The sequence below is a fragment of the Paroedura picta genome, chromosome 6, assembly GCF_049243985.1.
Source record: "Paroedura picta isolate Pp20150507F chromosome 6, Ppicta_v3.0, whole genome shotgun sequence".
NCBI lineage: Eukaryota > Metazoa > Chordata > Lepidosauria > Squamata > Gekkonidae > Paroedura > Paroedura picta.
In genome coordinates this window covers 2,659,730-2,674,321 of record NC_135374.1, presented here as the reverse complement: position 1 = coordinate 2,674,321, position 14,592 = coordinate 2,659,730, and the positions used below count along the sequence as shown (strand labels likewise).

The 14,592-nt window shown below is 53.0% G+C and overlaps 1 protein-coding gene across 2 annotated transcripts in view; it reads left to right on the top strand.

Annotated features, from left to right (window-relative positions):
• The first annotated feature begins 196 nt into the window (after window positions 1–196).
• ATG16L2 (autophagy related 16 like 2) overlaps window positions 197–14,592 on the top strand; it is a 35,815-nt gene continuing 21,419 nt past the window's right edge. Inside the window, exons 1-4 of one of the 2 annotated variants that reach the window (XM_077341160.1) lie at window positions 197–298; window positions 6,890–6,977; window positions 10,949–11,036; window positions 11,375–11,448. In XM_077341160.1, the coding sequence (XP_077197275.1) occupies window positions 217–298; window positions 6,890–6,977; window positions 10,949–11,036; window positions 11,375–11,448 (332 nt within the window). In that variant the 5' untranslated portion in view covers window positions 197–216. Of the gene's footprint in view, window positions 299–6,319; window positions 6,450–6,889; window positions 6,978–10,948; window positions 11,037–11,374; window positions 11,449–14,592 lie in introns of those variants that run through there. The other variant, XM_077341161.1, reaches the window with a different exon arrangement.

Here is a 14,592-nt window from a genome sequence, read left to right as displayed (position 1 = left end):
CTCCCCCACCCTCCTCCTCCTCCTCCTCCTCCGCCTTTCGGCTCTGCTGATTCGGGGCTCTCGCCTTTGCTGCCGGCCTGCGTTGCCGCCGAGCCTCCCCGCGCCGCAGCAGTCTACCCGCGCTCTGGCCGGGGATTCCCCGCTCGGCCCCGCCCCTCCGCCGACGTCACGGGCCGCCCCTTCCCCGCCCCGCCTCCTTCGCCCGGGGCCGGAGCCATGGCCGAGCGCGGCGGCGGTGCCTGGAAGCGGGACATCGTGCGGCTGCTGCAGCGGCGCGACCGGCGCTCCGTCCAGGCCTGTGAGTGGGGCGGCGGGCGGGCGAGCATGTGCAGAGGGCCGGCGCGGGGAGAGGGCTATTCCCGGTTAGGGGCAATTCGGGACGACGCGCATCGACGCCTTTGTGCTTTCCAAAATAGGATCGCCCTCCTCCGGTTTTTATTCTCCAACAACCCTAGCAGGTAGGCTATGAGAGAGAGGACGCAACCAGCCCCCCCGTCCACCCCCGCCGGGGGCTCCAAAGCAGGGATTTGAACCCAGGACAAGGGATGCTGTAGCCTTGCAAACTCCCAGCCAGGAAAGCCCTGGAGCTTTTGGGGGTGGAGCCTGAGGAGGGTGGGGCGGGGCTTCAGAGCCCTAAACTCCTCCTTCCCAACTGGCCTTTCCCCCAGTTGTCACAGTGGAAGGCCTCCAGCCAGCACCTGGAGGTTGGCAAGCATCACACTCTACCCACCACTCCTCTGCACTGGAGCCTTGGGAGAATGCTTTGGCCGCCCCAAGCAGATGCGTGGGTGGGGGAGAGAGGAAAGAATGCGCCTGTGGAAAAGGAGGCAGCCTCGGTGACTTTCCCCTTGCTCTCCGAGGAGACCCAGCCCTGTGGAATGTGCAGAGGCCCCGAACGGAGCCAAGCAAGGCTGGTGGGGAGATCAGCCCCAAAGATCACCCCAGGGTGTTACAGAAGGGCTCCGGGGCTTGGCTCACCCCCCCCCCCCCGCCTGGCTCCCTCCTCCTGCAGAGTAGGCCTGCCTGGCCTGGGACAGTGGCCTCACACCGCAAAGGGGGGGGGGCAGGTGTGCCAAAGCCGGCGTTTATGGCTGGATTGTCTTTCTTTCTGGAGCCTTTCAGTTGCCTTCTGCTCCAAAAGGTCCCTTCCAACTCTATTATTCTATGATTCTTTGAAACCTGTTCCTGCAAAGGCCTGTGGCTTGTAGAGGATGATTCGGCAGGCTGCTTAGCTGTTTAGTCTACAAACAAGCGTCCTTACAGCGTCCTTCCAATTTCATCTCACCCTGACTCCAAGCATGAATTGCATCATCCTTGTTTTAGTCTTACAACCCTGCGAGGGACTGTTGGGCACAGGGGACAATGGAGGTGAAGCTGCCAGATTATGTATTTATTTATTTATTAGATTTCTTACCCGCCACTCCCATACGGCTCGTGGCAGGTTACAAGTCTGTTTAAAACCCCAATAAAATACCCGTCAAAACCACAGGCAGCAATACAACAGTAAAAGCACAAGATGCGGCAGCCAATAAGTTCTCAAATCTATCCCAAGAGTTGCCAAGATCCTTAAATTCCCTTAAATTCAGTTTATTTGTCCCCTAGAGGGGGAAAGGAAGGGGCGATGACTCCCAGTACGCTGGGAGTCATCGACCCTTCCTGGTTTCCTTTTTTGACCAAGTAACAGGTTTGCTGGATCGTGGAAATTCGGTTGATGTCGTTTACTTGGATTTTAGTAAAGCTTTTGACAAGGTTCCCCATGATGTTCTGATGGATAAGTTGAAGGACTGCAATCTGGATTTTCAGATCGTTAGGTGGATAGGGAATTGGTTAGAGAACCGCACTCAAAGAGTTGTTGTCAATGGTGTTTCATCAGACTGGAGAGAGGTGAGTAGCGGGGTACCTCAGGGTTCAGTGCTCGGCCCGGTACTTTTTAACATATTTATTAATGATCTAGATGAGGGGGTGGAGGGATTACTCATCAAGTTTGCAGATGACACCAAATTGGGAGGACTGGCAAATACTCCGGAAGATAGAGACAGAGTTCAACGAGATCTGAACACAATGGAAAAATGGGCAAATGAGAACAAGATGCAATTTAATAAAGATAAGTGTAAAGTTCTGCATCTGGGTCAGAAAAATGAAAAGCATGCCTACTGGATGGGGGATACGCTTCTAGGTAACGCTGTGTGTGAACGAGACCTTGGGGTACTTGTGGATTGTAAACTAAACATGTGCAGGCAGTGTGATGCAGCGGTAAAAAAGGCAAATGCCATTTTGGGCTGTATCAACAGGGGCATCACATCAAAATCACAAGATGTCATAGTCCCATTGTATACGGCACTGGTCAGACCACACCTGGAGTACTGTGTGCAGTTCTGGAGGCCTCACTTCAAGAAGGACGTAGATAAAATTGAAAGGGTACAGAGGAGAGCGACGAGGATGATCTGGGGCCAAGGGACCAAGCCCTATGAAGATAGGTTGAGGGACTTGGGAATGTTCAGCCTGGAGAAAAGGAGGTTGAGAGGGGACATGATAGCCCTCTTTAAGTATTTGAAAGGCTGTCACTTGGAGGAGGGCAGGATGCTGTTTCTGCTGGCTGCAGAGGAAAGGACGCGCAGTAATGGGTTTAAACTTCAAGTACAACGATATAGGCTAGATATCAGGGAAAAAAATTTCACAGTCAGAGTAGTTCAGCCGTGGAATAGGCTGCCTAAGGAGGTGGTGAGCTCCCCCTCACTGGCAGTCTTCAAGCAAAGGTTGGATACAAACTTCTCTTGGATGCTTTAGGATGCTTAGGGCTGATCCTGCGTTGAGCAGGGGGTGGGGCTAGATGGCCTCTATGGCCCCTTCCAACTCTATGATTCTGTGATTCTATGATTCTAGTTCAGCAGTGGAATAGGCTGCCTAAGGAGGTGGTGAGCTCCCCCTCACTGGCAGTCTTCAAGCAAAGGTTGGAGACACACTTTTCTTGGATGCTTTAGGAAGCTTAGGGCTAATCCTGCGTTGAGCAGGGGGTTGGTCTAGATGGCCTCTATGGCCACTTCCAACTCTATGATTCTATGATTCCTTTCCCCCTCTAGGGTTCTCACTGAGACGAGAAGCCCATTTGGGAGGGAGGTGGATCTTGGCATGAATGAGCAGGAAGCTGCCTTCTACTGGACCGGAACCTTGGTCCTGGAAGGTCAGGATTGCTTACTCAGACTGGCAGCTGCTCTCCATCGTTGCAGGCAGAGGACTCCCCCAGCACCTAAATCTGAGCCCGGTATACTGGAGATGCCGGGGATTGAACCAGGGACCTTCTGTGTGCTCCAGGCTCAGTCCCTGGTGTAGAATGAATTGCATGATTGTCATCCCATGAAAACCAGCTTCCCAGGGAGAAAATAATCTAGGCTAGTCCTTTCCCTGATATTCTAATTTTCTGTGCACAGGGAATCTTTTTGGTACCAAGGTACACCCTTGCAGGTTTTCAGGCATGTCTGTACTGAGGGCCAGACAAAGAGCGGGAGCCAGGTTCGAGTCCTGCAGTGACCCGAGCGGAGCACCACTTTGCAGAGGCGGAAGATGTGGTCGGCTGACGGTAGCTGTGTGAGGCAGGGAAACATGTTGCTGACTAATTCTGCTGTGACTTGTCAGTTCCGCAAAATCCAGAGCAGGGAGGAGTTTGCTTGCAGTGGGCCATGCCATGACTCCTCCCTGCGCATGAGGAGTGCATTTATGTGGGCATGCGTGAGATGCTGGCAGGCAGAGAGGCTGGCAGAACCTGAGAGAGGTCTTGGTTCACTCTTCCCCCTGGGAAAGGGTGGGTCTGGAAGAACAGGTACGAGGAACTCTGCTTTCCAAGGGTAGCTGCATGGGGTTGCACTAGAAGAGCTGGATTCAAGTCCAGGAGCATTTTGGAGACTCACCAGATTAGGGGGAGGATAAGTTTTCGGTCGATGAGATGTTGCTGAGAAAGGAGTCACAGAGGTACAATACAAAATGCAACCAGCTGGATTAAAGCAGGGGAGAAATACTTAGGAGAAGAAAGTTAGCGTCTGTATGAGAAAAAAACCCGTTTTCCATACTCAGCCCTGGAGGAGGAGAGGTTTCATAGTTCTGAACTTGTGAATGAATCCTAGTTCAGAAGTCTCACGTTGTAATCTCCCCTTGAAGCTTCTCTGAAGAGTGCTAGGCTGAGGTCAGCTGCGGAACGACCTGGATGATTAATCCCAATAGCTTTTTAGGGTTGTGGTTTTTAAAGTCCAGAGTCCCTGGGAATTCCGTGGGAACGGTTCTTGCACGCTGCAAACAGCGTCTTCTGCTTGAATGAGCCATCCCCTCTTCTGTCCAGAAGAACTAAAGTGAAGTCCAACATAGCAGCAGATGCCATTCAGGAGGGGCCAGAGAAAGACTCGATTTGTACATATTGGGGTTTGATTCTTGCTGTCCGGTCCTGTTGGTGAGCCCAAACAATTGTGTTAGTTTTCTTGGGTGGGCGGGAGGATGACTTTTTCGGTTCCCTACTTCTGGCCTCGTTTGGCGTACCGGGTGCCGTTCTGGTCACCGTCTCTCCAAAAGGACATGGCAGAGCTGGGAAAGTCAAGAGGAGGGCAACGAGGATGATGAGGGGTTTGGAGCTAAAGCATTGGAGACTTTCCAGTGGAGGAAAGAGATGACCGAGGGGCGACTTCTTAAAAGTCAATCAGATAAGGCATGGGGTGGAGGGAGTGGACAAAGAGACATATTTCTACCTCGCCTGAAAGAATAGAACTCAAAGGCCTCCAATGAATGGGGATGGGCAGTAGGTTCAGGAAGGAGAAAAGGAAATACTACTTTACACAGAAAGGGATTCAGTGGGGGAATTTTTAACCAGAGGATGGAGTGAGAATTAAGAGCGTGAAAACAGATAGTTTAAAGGAGGAGAAATCTATGAGTGATTAATTGCCATGGTGACTGAGAGGAACTGGTTGGGAACCCAGCAGGGCTCTTCTGAGGTTCTTATCAGAGAAGGCCTCAGTCTCCGCAGCTGAAGAAACCTCCCTGGAGCCCGGTATCTCTACAAGGTCCTTTGGCAGCACTTTCAAAAGCCACCCACGTAATCCCGAGCCTCTTAAGATATTAGGAAAAAAAATTAACAATCCGCATAGTTCAGCAGTGGAATCAGCTGACCTCCTGGGTCAGACCAGGTAGGGAGCTCCCCCCCACTGGGGGTCTTCAAGCAGTGACTAGGTGACCTGCATGGCCCCTTCCCACTCTAGGATTCTAGGAGTCTAGTTCAGCCGTGGAATGGGCTGCCTAAGGAGGCGGGGAGCTCCCCCTCACTGGGGGTCTTCAAGCAGCAGCTGGACAGATCCTTCTCCTGGATGCTGGAGGCTGATCCTGCACTGAGCAGGGGGTGGGACTGGATGGCCTGCATGGCCCCTTCCCACTCTGGGATTCTAGGAGTCTAGTTCAGCCTTGGAAGGGGCTGCCTAAGGAGGTGGGGAGCTCCCCCTCACTGGCCGTCTTCAAGCAGCGGCTGGACAGATCCTTCTCCTGGATGCTTGAGGCTGATCCTGCACTGAGCAGGGGGTGGGACTAGATGGCCTCCATGGCCCCTTCCCACTCTAGGATTCTAGGAGTCCAGTTCAGCAGTGGAAGGGGCTGCTTAAGGAGGTGGGGAGCTCCCCCTCACTGGTGGTCTTCAAGCAGCGGCTGGACAGATCCTTCTCCTGGATGCTTGAGGCTGACCCTGCACTGAGCAGGGGGTGGGACTAGATGCCCTCCATGGCCCCTTCCCACTCTAGGATTCTAGGAGTCTAGTTCAGCAGTGGAAGGGGCTGCCTAAGGAGATGGGGAGCTCCCCCTCACTGGCCGTCTTCAAGCAGCGGCTGGACTGATCCTTCTCCTGGATGCTTGAGGCTGACCCTGCACTGAGTAGGGGGTGGACTAGATGACCTTTAAGGCCCCTTCCCACTCTGGGATTCTTTGGGTCTATTCACAAGCTGACGTTGTGCAAGAGGGATAAACGCCACTAACTTTCAAAGAAGTGATTTTGCCAGCAGCAGGGTTTTCTCTGGTGCCTCAGCAGAAGTCATTTTGTGCTGTCGGGAACTGCTTCAGTTGCTGGGATCTGGGCCAACGGTTAGAGCATCGGAACAAAGAACGTAAGAGAAAGGCTGGCCAGAAAAGTTCCCTTCCTGGATCTTGGCCTGTCTCTTTAAGGAGCCTTTGTTTCACCTGTTTAAGGTTAGAAGGGCAGGAAATCCCCTGGAATCTCGCCTTTCCTTTGGAATCTGCCCCGCCTTTTACTGGAAGGCTTAATAAATAATCTCTGCCCCACCGGAATGCCCCTTTCCCCCGGTGCTTTCTCCCAAGGAGACGCGGTTCTTTCCTCTGAACGCTCTAATCCCCAGATTCTCTCTTCTTAAGAAGTTGTTTAATTCTTTTGCTATGTATCTCAACCAATGCCTGCCTACCTGTCTCACCAGGTACGAGATCTCTGCTCTTACGGGAACTGATCCTCACCATCCCTCCCTTTATCTGCCGGGAAGGAGCTTTAGAGCTCTCAGGATTTTTATTCCCTTGCTCAGCTGGGCCTACCTTGCAGGGTTGTCGTGAGGATGCTGTGGAGTAATACGGCCCTGAAGGTCTGCTGCACCTCCATTACGATGGACTTGAGAAGTGGGCTAGAAATCCACCCCCCCCCCACCTCATAGACCAGGGGTAGTCAAACTGCGGCCCTCCAGATGCCCACGGACTACAATTCCCATGAGCCCCTGGCAGGGGCTCATGGGAATTGTAGTCCTTGGGCATCTGGAGGGCCGCAGTTTGACTACCCCTGCCATAGACTCACATACCCAACTCGTGCTGAGGGGAGGGTGAGCAGATCCTTGAGGGTCTTGATATCCCTTTTCTCTCTTTCTCCCAGACAACAAACTCCTGGAAAAATCCTACTTGCTTGGTGCCCGGAAGCTACAGGTGGAATCGTTGCCGCTCCAGACGGAACTCCCTGCCAGGTACCAACCCCCTGGATCCCCCGCCAGCCCGGCAGCAGTGGGACCCCCCTCCCCCCGTCCATTTTGGGGCATGCGGCGCCTGCGCCCTGTCAACTCACACCCCTGCAACGTGTCCTGGCACGCCGCAGTACCAGCGTCCCCTGAATAGCACGGCTCACAATCGGGGCTTTATTCCGTCAGCGCCGCTTTCCTCCCCGGCAGAAGGGGGGCGGGGGGAGGGGGCTCCAGAAAGCAGCCCTTCCCCCTGCTGCTGAGTCAGCTGCCCAGCCTTTCTGCTTCGGGAGGAGGGCATTCCGGCTGATTCGGAGCAGGGCATTTTATTTTCCCGGCAGCGACAGTGAATGGGTGCTTCTTGTAGGGGCTGACAAGGCCCAGCTAGGGATGCCAACCTCCGGGTGGGGCCTGGAGATCCCCTGGAATGACAGCTCCTCTCCAGACTGCAGAGATCGGTTCTCCTGGAGAAAACGGAGATTTGGGAGGGGGGGACTCTGTGGCCGTGGACCCTACTGAAGTCCTTGTTCACCACAGGCTTCACCTGAAAACCTCCAGGGTTTCCCAACCTGGAGGGGGCAACACCTCCCCCTGCTATTGGCTAGGGGGACCTGGCAAACCAGGAAGTAGACAGAAAGGATCTGGTTTCTTCTCTTGTGCTCTTTATTGTGTCCGTGTGTCTTTAAGACTTCCCTAAGCCACTGTACTCCCCAATCGGGCTTCCAAAGTGACCGTCTAAGGAGGGTCAACGAAAAAAGGTTTTAAAATAAAATGCACTGCTAGTCTCTGTACTGAATCAGCAACATTTTTTTTCATTTACATCCTCCGTACCCCGCCCTTCTCCCCGACAGGGCCCTAAAGTGCCTTGCATCCTCCCCCTCTCCTGCATTTATGTCCTCACAACAGCCCTGCGAGGCAGGGTAAGCTAAGAGTCTGTGCCTGGCCCAGGGTCACAGTTCATGGCTGGCAAGGTAATAAATCAGCGGCCGCATCAGGCTACTGCCTGAAACTTTTACTCTGCCTGGGAGTTTCTGAGAGTCCCAGAGGTGATAAAGAGGTGATATTACAAGGTGATAAAGGAACAACCAGAGCAGAATTAGCTAACCGGTTCACATCAGGTCTGGCAGCCAGGTGCTCCCTCCAAGGAAGCAGGCAGGACTGGGGTTCAAGGTCCACTTGCAAAGCAGGTATCGGGAATGATCTCTCTCAGAAATATAAACACTGTTCATAACAAGCCACCGAGAATGCTCTGTTTTGCTAAGAGTCTTGGGGGACAGGGCAGGCTCAGCCAGCTTCCCTGCTTTTATTTGCTTAATTCTTGAAAGCCAGGCATTCCTCATCCCTTGAGCCCGTGGTCCTGCCAGGAGTCAAGAGCAAACAGTGCTGGCACGCTGACTCCTTTCCTGATCTGTCAATCTTATCTGTCAATCTTACCTTTCGCCCGGGATGCTCTGCTGGTTCAAGAGACCCCAGAGGTGAGAGAAAGATTTCTGCCCCTTCTCCTGCCAGAAGGCACAACCTCCTCTCCTGAGGCTTCTTTTGCTGCTTCTGTCTCTAAATTCAGCTGCTCAGACAGGTATTCTCCTGGTGCAGCTCCTAATTCCTCTATTTCCTCTTCAAAGGAGGCAGCGGACTGACTCGTGACACCCGGGGTCAGGCTTCCGTGACAGAATGGACATTCGAACCTGGGTTTCTCGGATCCTGGGCCGACACTCTTGAGCCAGGGGTAGTCAACCTGCGGTCCTCCAGATGTCCATGGACTGCAATTCCCATGAGCCCCTGCCAGCGTTCGCTGGCAGGGGCTCCTGGGAATTGTAGTCCATGGACATCTGGAGGACCGCAGGTTGACTACCCCTGCAGTCTGAGCCACTACACTCTCCTTCCCCTTTCCTGATGCATTTTTCTGCATCACATCTCTGCCCCCACCTTGGCCTCACCCGCAGATTGGGCTGCCATGCTTCAGGGGGGGCCTGGAGATCTCCTGGAATTGCAGTGGATCTGCAGAACAATTTCCCCCGGAGAATATGGCAGCTCCAGAGGCAGGTTCGTTTCTCGACTCGTAGCCCCACTGAGCTGTCTCCGCAAAACCGCATCCTCCCCAGGCTCCACGCCCCCCCTCCAGGAATTCCCCAACCCAGAGGGGGCAACCCACAGAAGAGACGTCCCAACATGGGGAAGCTGCAAACCGGAGTCGGCCTGGGAAAAAATATCAAATGCGTTCATTGTTTCGTTGTTGAAGAGTCGTAGAAGTGCATAATCAGGTTCCATCATGGTGTAAATCGATTCTGGGCTGGGGGTTTGCCTCCCCCTGACTGTCAAAGGCCTCCACTGTGTCTCTTGGGAACCATGCGCCTGCATTTCATGGCCTTCTTCATGGCTGGAGGCACACCAGGGTCTCTTTTAGGTTCCCCGTGGCCTTAGGGCCCCCCCCCGAGTTTCACGCCTCTGTAAGGATGTCCAGGTCAGCTGCCTGCAGGAATTGACATGGGGGAGGGGGGCTGTGATGGAGTCCATGTAACCCCCCCCCCTCCCCGAAGACTTCTGTGGAAGAACCTCTGCCTGGCCTGCAGAAGGTCCCAGGTTCAACCCCCAACATCCCCAGCGGAAAGGACCAGGCAGGAGGCGATGGGAGAGACCTCAGCCTGACACCCTGGAGAGCCATAGGGAAGGGCCATAGCTCAATGGCAGAGCCTCTGCCTGGCCTGCAGAAGGTCCCAAGTTCAATCCCCAACATCTCCAGCGGAAAGGACCAGGCAGGAGGGGAGGGGAAAGACCTCTCCTGGACACCCTGGAGAGTCAAGGACAGAGGCCGTAGCTCAGGGGCAGAGCCTCTACTTGACGTGCAGGAGGGCCCGGGCTCAATCCCCAACATCTCCAGTTCAAATGACCAGATGGTGGGTGATGGGAAAGACTTCAGCCTGAGATCGTGGGGAGCCTTTGAAAGGAGCCATGGCTCAGTGGCTGAGCCTCTGCTTGGCATGCAGAAGGTCCCCGGTTCAATCCCCGGCAGCATCTCCAGTTAAAAAAGCAAGGCAGGAAGGGACAGAAAGGACCTCAGCCTGAGACCCTGGAGAGCGGCTCCCAGTTTGATCTGAATTGACCCAGAGAGTAAAAGGCAATCTGATCTGGAACTCATTTCTCTAGCTTCCCCCCCCCCCCCCCCGGTTAGAGCAGTTCTCCTTTTTCTACCCCAAACAAGCAGCCGCCTTGTGCTGCTCTGAAGACTGCCGCATTTTTATCCTGGCGCAACCTTTCATGGACGGGTGCCCACTTGGGAAAGTACATGTGGGCCCAGAGAGGAGGGATTTTGCCGTCCTCCGGGCATAGAGCAGGCCTCGCTGGGGACAGGGTTTTCTTCTTTTGGGGGCCAGGGGAGAAACTGTGAATTTCCTGCACTGCTCAGGGGGTTGGACTAGAAGACCCTTCGGTCCTTCCCAGCTCTGTTTTTCTATGTCTTTGGTCACATTTGGCTTATAAGAGGTTGGGGGGAGGGAGACAAGTAGGGCCAAGGGACCACAGAATGTGCCAGGGGCCTCTGAATCCCAGCGTCAGGAGGCAGGATCAGGAGAAGGCCTCAGCCTCTCTGCCCTGTTGATGTCCTTCTAAAGGAACTAGTTGTCCTCTGTGTGAGGCAGGAGGCTGGACTAGATGGACCATAGGTCTGATCCAAAAGAGCTCTTCTGATGTTCTTAAGAGTGCAGCTATGCAATATTCAGATGTAATCTAGAACAGGGGTAGTCAACCTGTGGTCCTCCAGATGTCCATGGACTACAAGTCCCATGAGCCCCTGCCAGCAAACGCTGGCAGGGGCTCATGGGAATTGTAGTCCATGGACATCTGGAGGACCACAGGTTGACTACCCCTGATCTAGAACGTGGATTCAGTCCATGATCAGTCAGCCCCAAACTGGAAGTCCACATGGTCCTCTCAGCTCAGAAGCTTTCTGATTTCTAGCTCCAGTTTTTCCGATTTGCTCACAGATCCGTCCTGGACTCAGCCCAAATGCTGGAGTGCCTGAAAAGGAGCTACGAGGAGCAGATCGTGGAGTTGCAGCGGATCAATGAGGAAGTAAGCAGAAGGGCTCTTTGGGCTCCCTGGGAGTGGGACGGTGTCCACTGGGGGCATATTTTGGGAACTGCAGAGCAGGCAAAGGACCCCAGGAGAGCTGCATTTCGCCACTGTTCCTCTGCAACGCGTGAATTCATGAGGTTGTTTTTCATCTGATGCACCTCTTCGGAAGTCCTATTTGAGCCCGTGCTGAATTCCAGGGGCTTGTTTGAGTTCTTTTGGGCTTCGTTCCAAGATCAGAATGTGTTGGGCGGCTAGTTGTGCCGCAGTCCTCTTTGCCAGGTGAGCAGGGGTGCAGAATTCGTGGCAAACCACTCTCCCTCTCGCCTTCTCTTTAGCTGACCTGCGAGATGATCGAACGGAGCACGACCCTCAAGGCAAAGAAAACCGCCCTGGAGGAGCAGAGGAGCAGGTAGCGTTTCTCGTGCTCCCTGGCGGGTGGCGGATTCTCCTTTTGGGGTTTCCTAAGTAGTCTGCAAACACAGACTTTGCACATCAGATTAAAGCCCACGTACCCCTCAGGAGGCTGTTCCTGGAGACCCTCCGAATGTCCAAGCTGGAAAAGAACCCGGGACGGACAGGCTGAGCTCTTGCCAGGTTGTCGAGACTGAGGATCTGCAGCGGCTATGTTAGTTTTATAAGGCCTGGTGGAACCTGATTGGCCCCGTGTAGTCACCTGATCCTTGCTGAGCTGAGTGCTGCAGCGCCACCTTCTGGGCAGCAACAGTAGCGCAGCAGAGCAGAAAACCAGTCCCCAAATTAAGCGATTGAAAAGCCGCTGGTTTCTAGAAGGATTTGTCGGTTGCCTAAAGTGTTAGGGCTTTAACCTTCTTCTTGGGGTCTCAGAGCAGGGAGAAGGTGATTTTAATAGTTGGTGCTTAAGATGCGGTTTTTATGATGTATGTTTTTAATTTGTTAGCCGCCAGGGTGGCTCCTAAGAGGACGGAAAGGCAGAGTATAAGTTCTGTATTCAGCGGATGGGGCAGAGCTTTTGCAAACAGGCAGTGGTTTCAGCTCGGGAGAGAGAGCCAAGAGGCAAAGGGCTTCCTTCCGCTCAGATCCTGACACCGCATACTTCTCCCTGCCTGTAATCAGAGGGCGATACAGAGGAATGGAACATCTTGCAAAGTTCGGAGGAATTCACTAAGAAATGCATTTGACTCCCCTACCATTTGCCGATTGTAATAGTAGAAGTGTTAGCCCCTCTTTTATTTGAAGTGATGATGGGTGCAGGTTTAAATATCCTCGGGAATCGTCTCGGAGGCCCTTGTAGGCAGAAAGCTTCAGAGAATTCCCTTACGAGGGAAGGCTGGGGGACTCGGGGATGTTCAGTCTGCAGAATAAGAAGAGGTGGAGTGGGGGACAAGGTTGCTGCCTTGAGGCTGGCTCTCAGGGGAGGGCAACGAGCTTTTCCTGTTGGCAACAGGGGAGAGGACTTGCAAGAATAGGTGGAAAGGTACCAACCCTATATTAGGATTTTGTTTTACTGTAAGAGTCGCACAGCTGTGGACTGGGCTGCTTGGAGAGGTGGTGAGCTCCCCCTTATGGTCAGTCTTCAAATAGCAGCTGCATGAACATTGCAGTTGGAGCAATCCAAGGATCTGTCCTGGGGCCTGTGTTGTTCAACATATTTATAAATGATTTGGATGAGGGATTAGAGGGGATACTTATTAAATTTGCAGATGATACCAAACTGGGAGGGGTAGCAAACACAACTGAAGACAGCAACAGAATACAGGATGATCTTGATAGGCTCGAGAAGTGGGCTAAACTGAATAAAATGGGACAAATTGTAAAGTTCTGCATTTAGGTAGGAAAACCTAAATACACCAATATCAGAGACTTGTCTTGGCAGGAGCATGTGCCAAAAGGATCTAGGAGTCTTAGTGGACCATACATTGAACATGAGTCAGCAGTGTGACTCAGTGGCTAAGAAGGCACATGGGATTTTGGGCTGTATCAAACGGAGTATCGTGTCCAGATCACGGGAGGTGATGGTGCCGCTTTGCTCTGCTCTGGTTCGGCCTCACTGGGAGTTTGGCCTCACTTGGGCCTTGTGCTCTGTGGAGACAAATCTGTTGGTCATCCCCGGCCCCAGGGAAGCGCGCCTGGCCTCAACCAGGGCCAGGGCCTTTTCGGTCCTGGCCCCTACCTGGTGGAATGAGCTCCCGGGAGAGCTGTGGGCCCTGAAGTTTCCAGCATTCTGCAGGGCCTGCAAGACGGAGCTCTTTCGCCAGGTCTGTGGTTGAGTCCGGCGCGCAGAAGAAGATCTGGACCCCCCCCTTGCCATTAAACCCTATTGGGGCTATTAAGGGCGGATTAAAGGGAGAGATCAGCCCCTCTGTCCACCCTGAGGTTTTTAAATAATGATTAGTATGGGTTTTTGGCTGCTGAATGGATGGATGATTTTTAGTTGATTGGCTAGCTTGATTGAAATTGTTATTTATTTTATTGGGGCTTTCATGTATTGGGCTTCTATCTTGTTAGCCACCACAAGCCCTTGTGGGAGTGGCGGGATGTAATTGTAACAAATCAATCAATCTATGTTCCGTTTTGGGCAACCCAGTTGAAGAGGGATGTGGACAAACTGGAGCGTGTCCACAGGAGGGCAGCAAAGATGGTGAGGGGTTGGGAGACCAAGATGTAGGAGGAAAGGTTGGGGGAGCTTGGTCTGTTTAGCCTGGAGAGGAGACGACTGAGAGGGGATCTGATAACCATCTTTATTGAAAAGGCTGCCATGTAGAGGATGGAGCAGAGTCGTTCTCTCTTGCCCCAGAGGGATGGACCAGAACCAATGGGAAGAAATTAATTCAAAAGAAATTCCGTCTAAACCTCCGGAAGAAGTTCCTGACAGTCAGAGCGGTTTCTCAGGGGAACAGGCTTCCTCGGGAGGTGGTGGGTTCTCCATCTTGGGAGATTTTTAAGCAGAGGCTGGATGGTCATCTGACGGAGAGGCTGATTCTGTGAAGGTCCAAGGGGTGGCAGGGGATAGTGGAGGAGCGAGAGGGTTGGGATTGTCCTGCACTGAGCAGGGGGTTGGACTAGATGACCCAGGAGGTCCCTTCCTACTCTATGATTCTATGATTTGTCAGGGATGCTGTGGACCGATCCTGGGTTGAGCAGGATGACCTCTGTGGCCCCTTCCAACTCAGCGTCCAACATTAGAATCACGTTTGAGTTGCCACCTTCCAGAACAGCAAGATTATATTATTGGGGGCATAAGTTCCCTCCATCAGATACAACTAGTATCTGATGAAGAGAGCTCTGACTATTGAACGCTGGAATCTGGCTCTTCCATTAGCAAAAAGTGTCTCTTCGCCTTGCCTGGAGCTTTCAGTCGGGAGCACCACAAACCAGAAGTATCCATCATTCACTTTGCATGTTGTTGACACAAGAAAATGTCCGTGTACGGCAGCCAATATTTAGAGTACAAATACAGCGTGGACCTCTGAGTCCTATTCTTCCCTGAACAATTCTGGATTCTCTGTTTTGTTTTAAACATGTATAAGTTTCTCCTTTCCCCAGGTTAAGTCAGGACTGGAGTAGTTTGAGATAA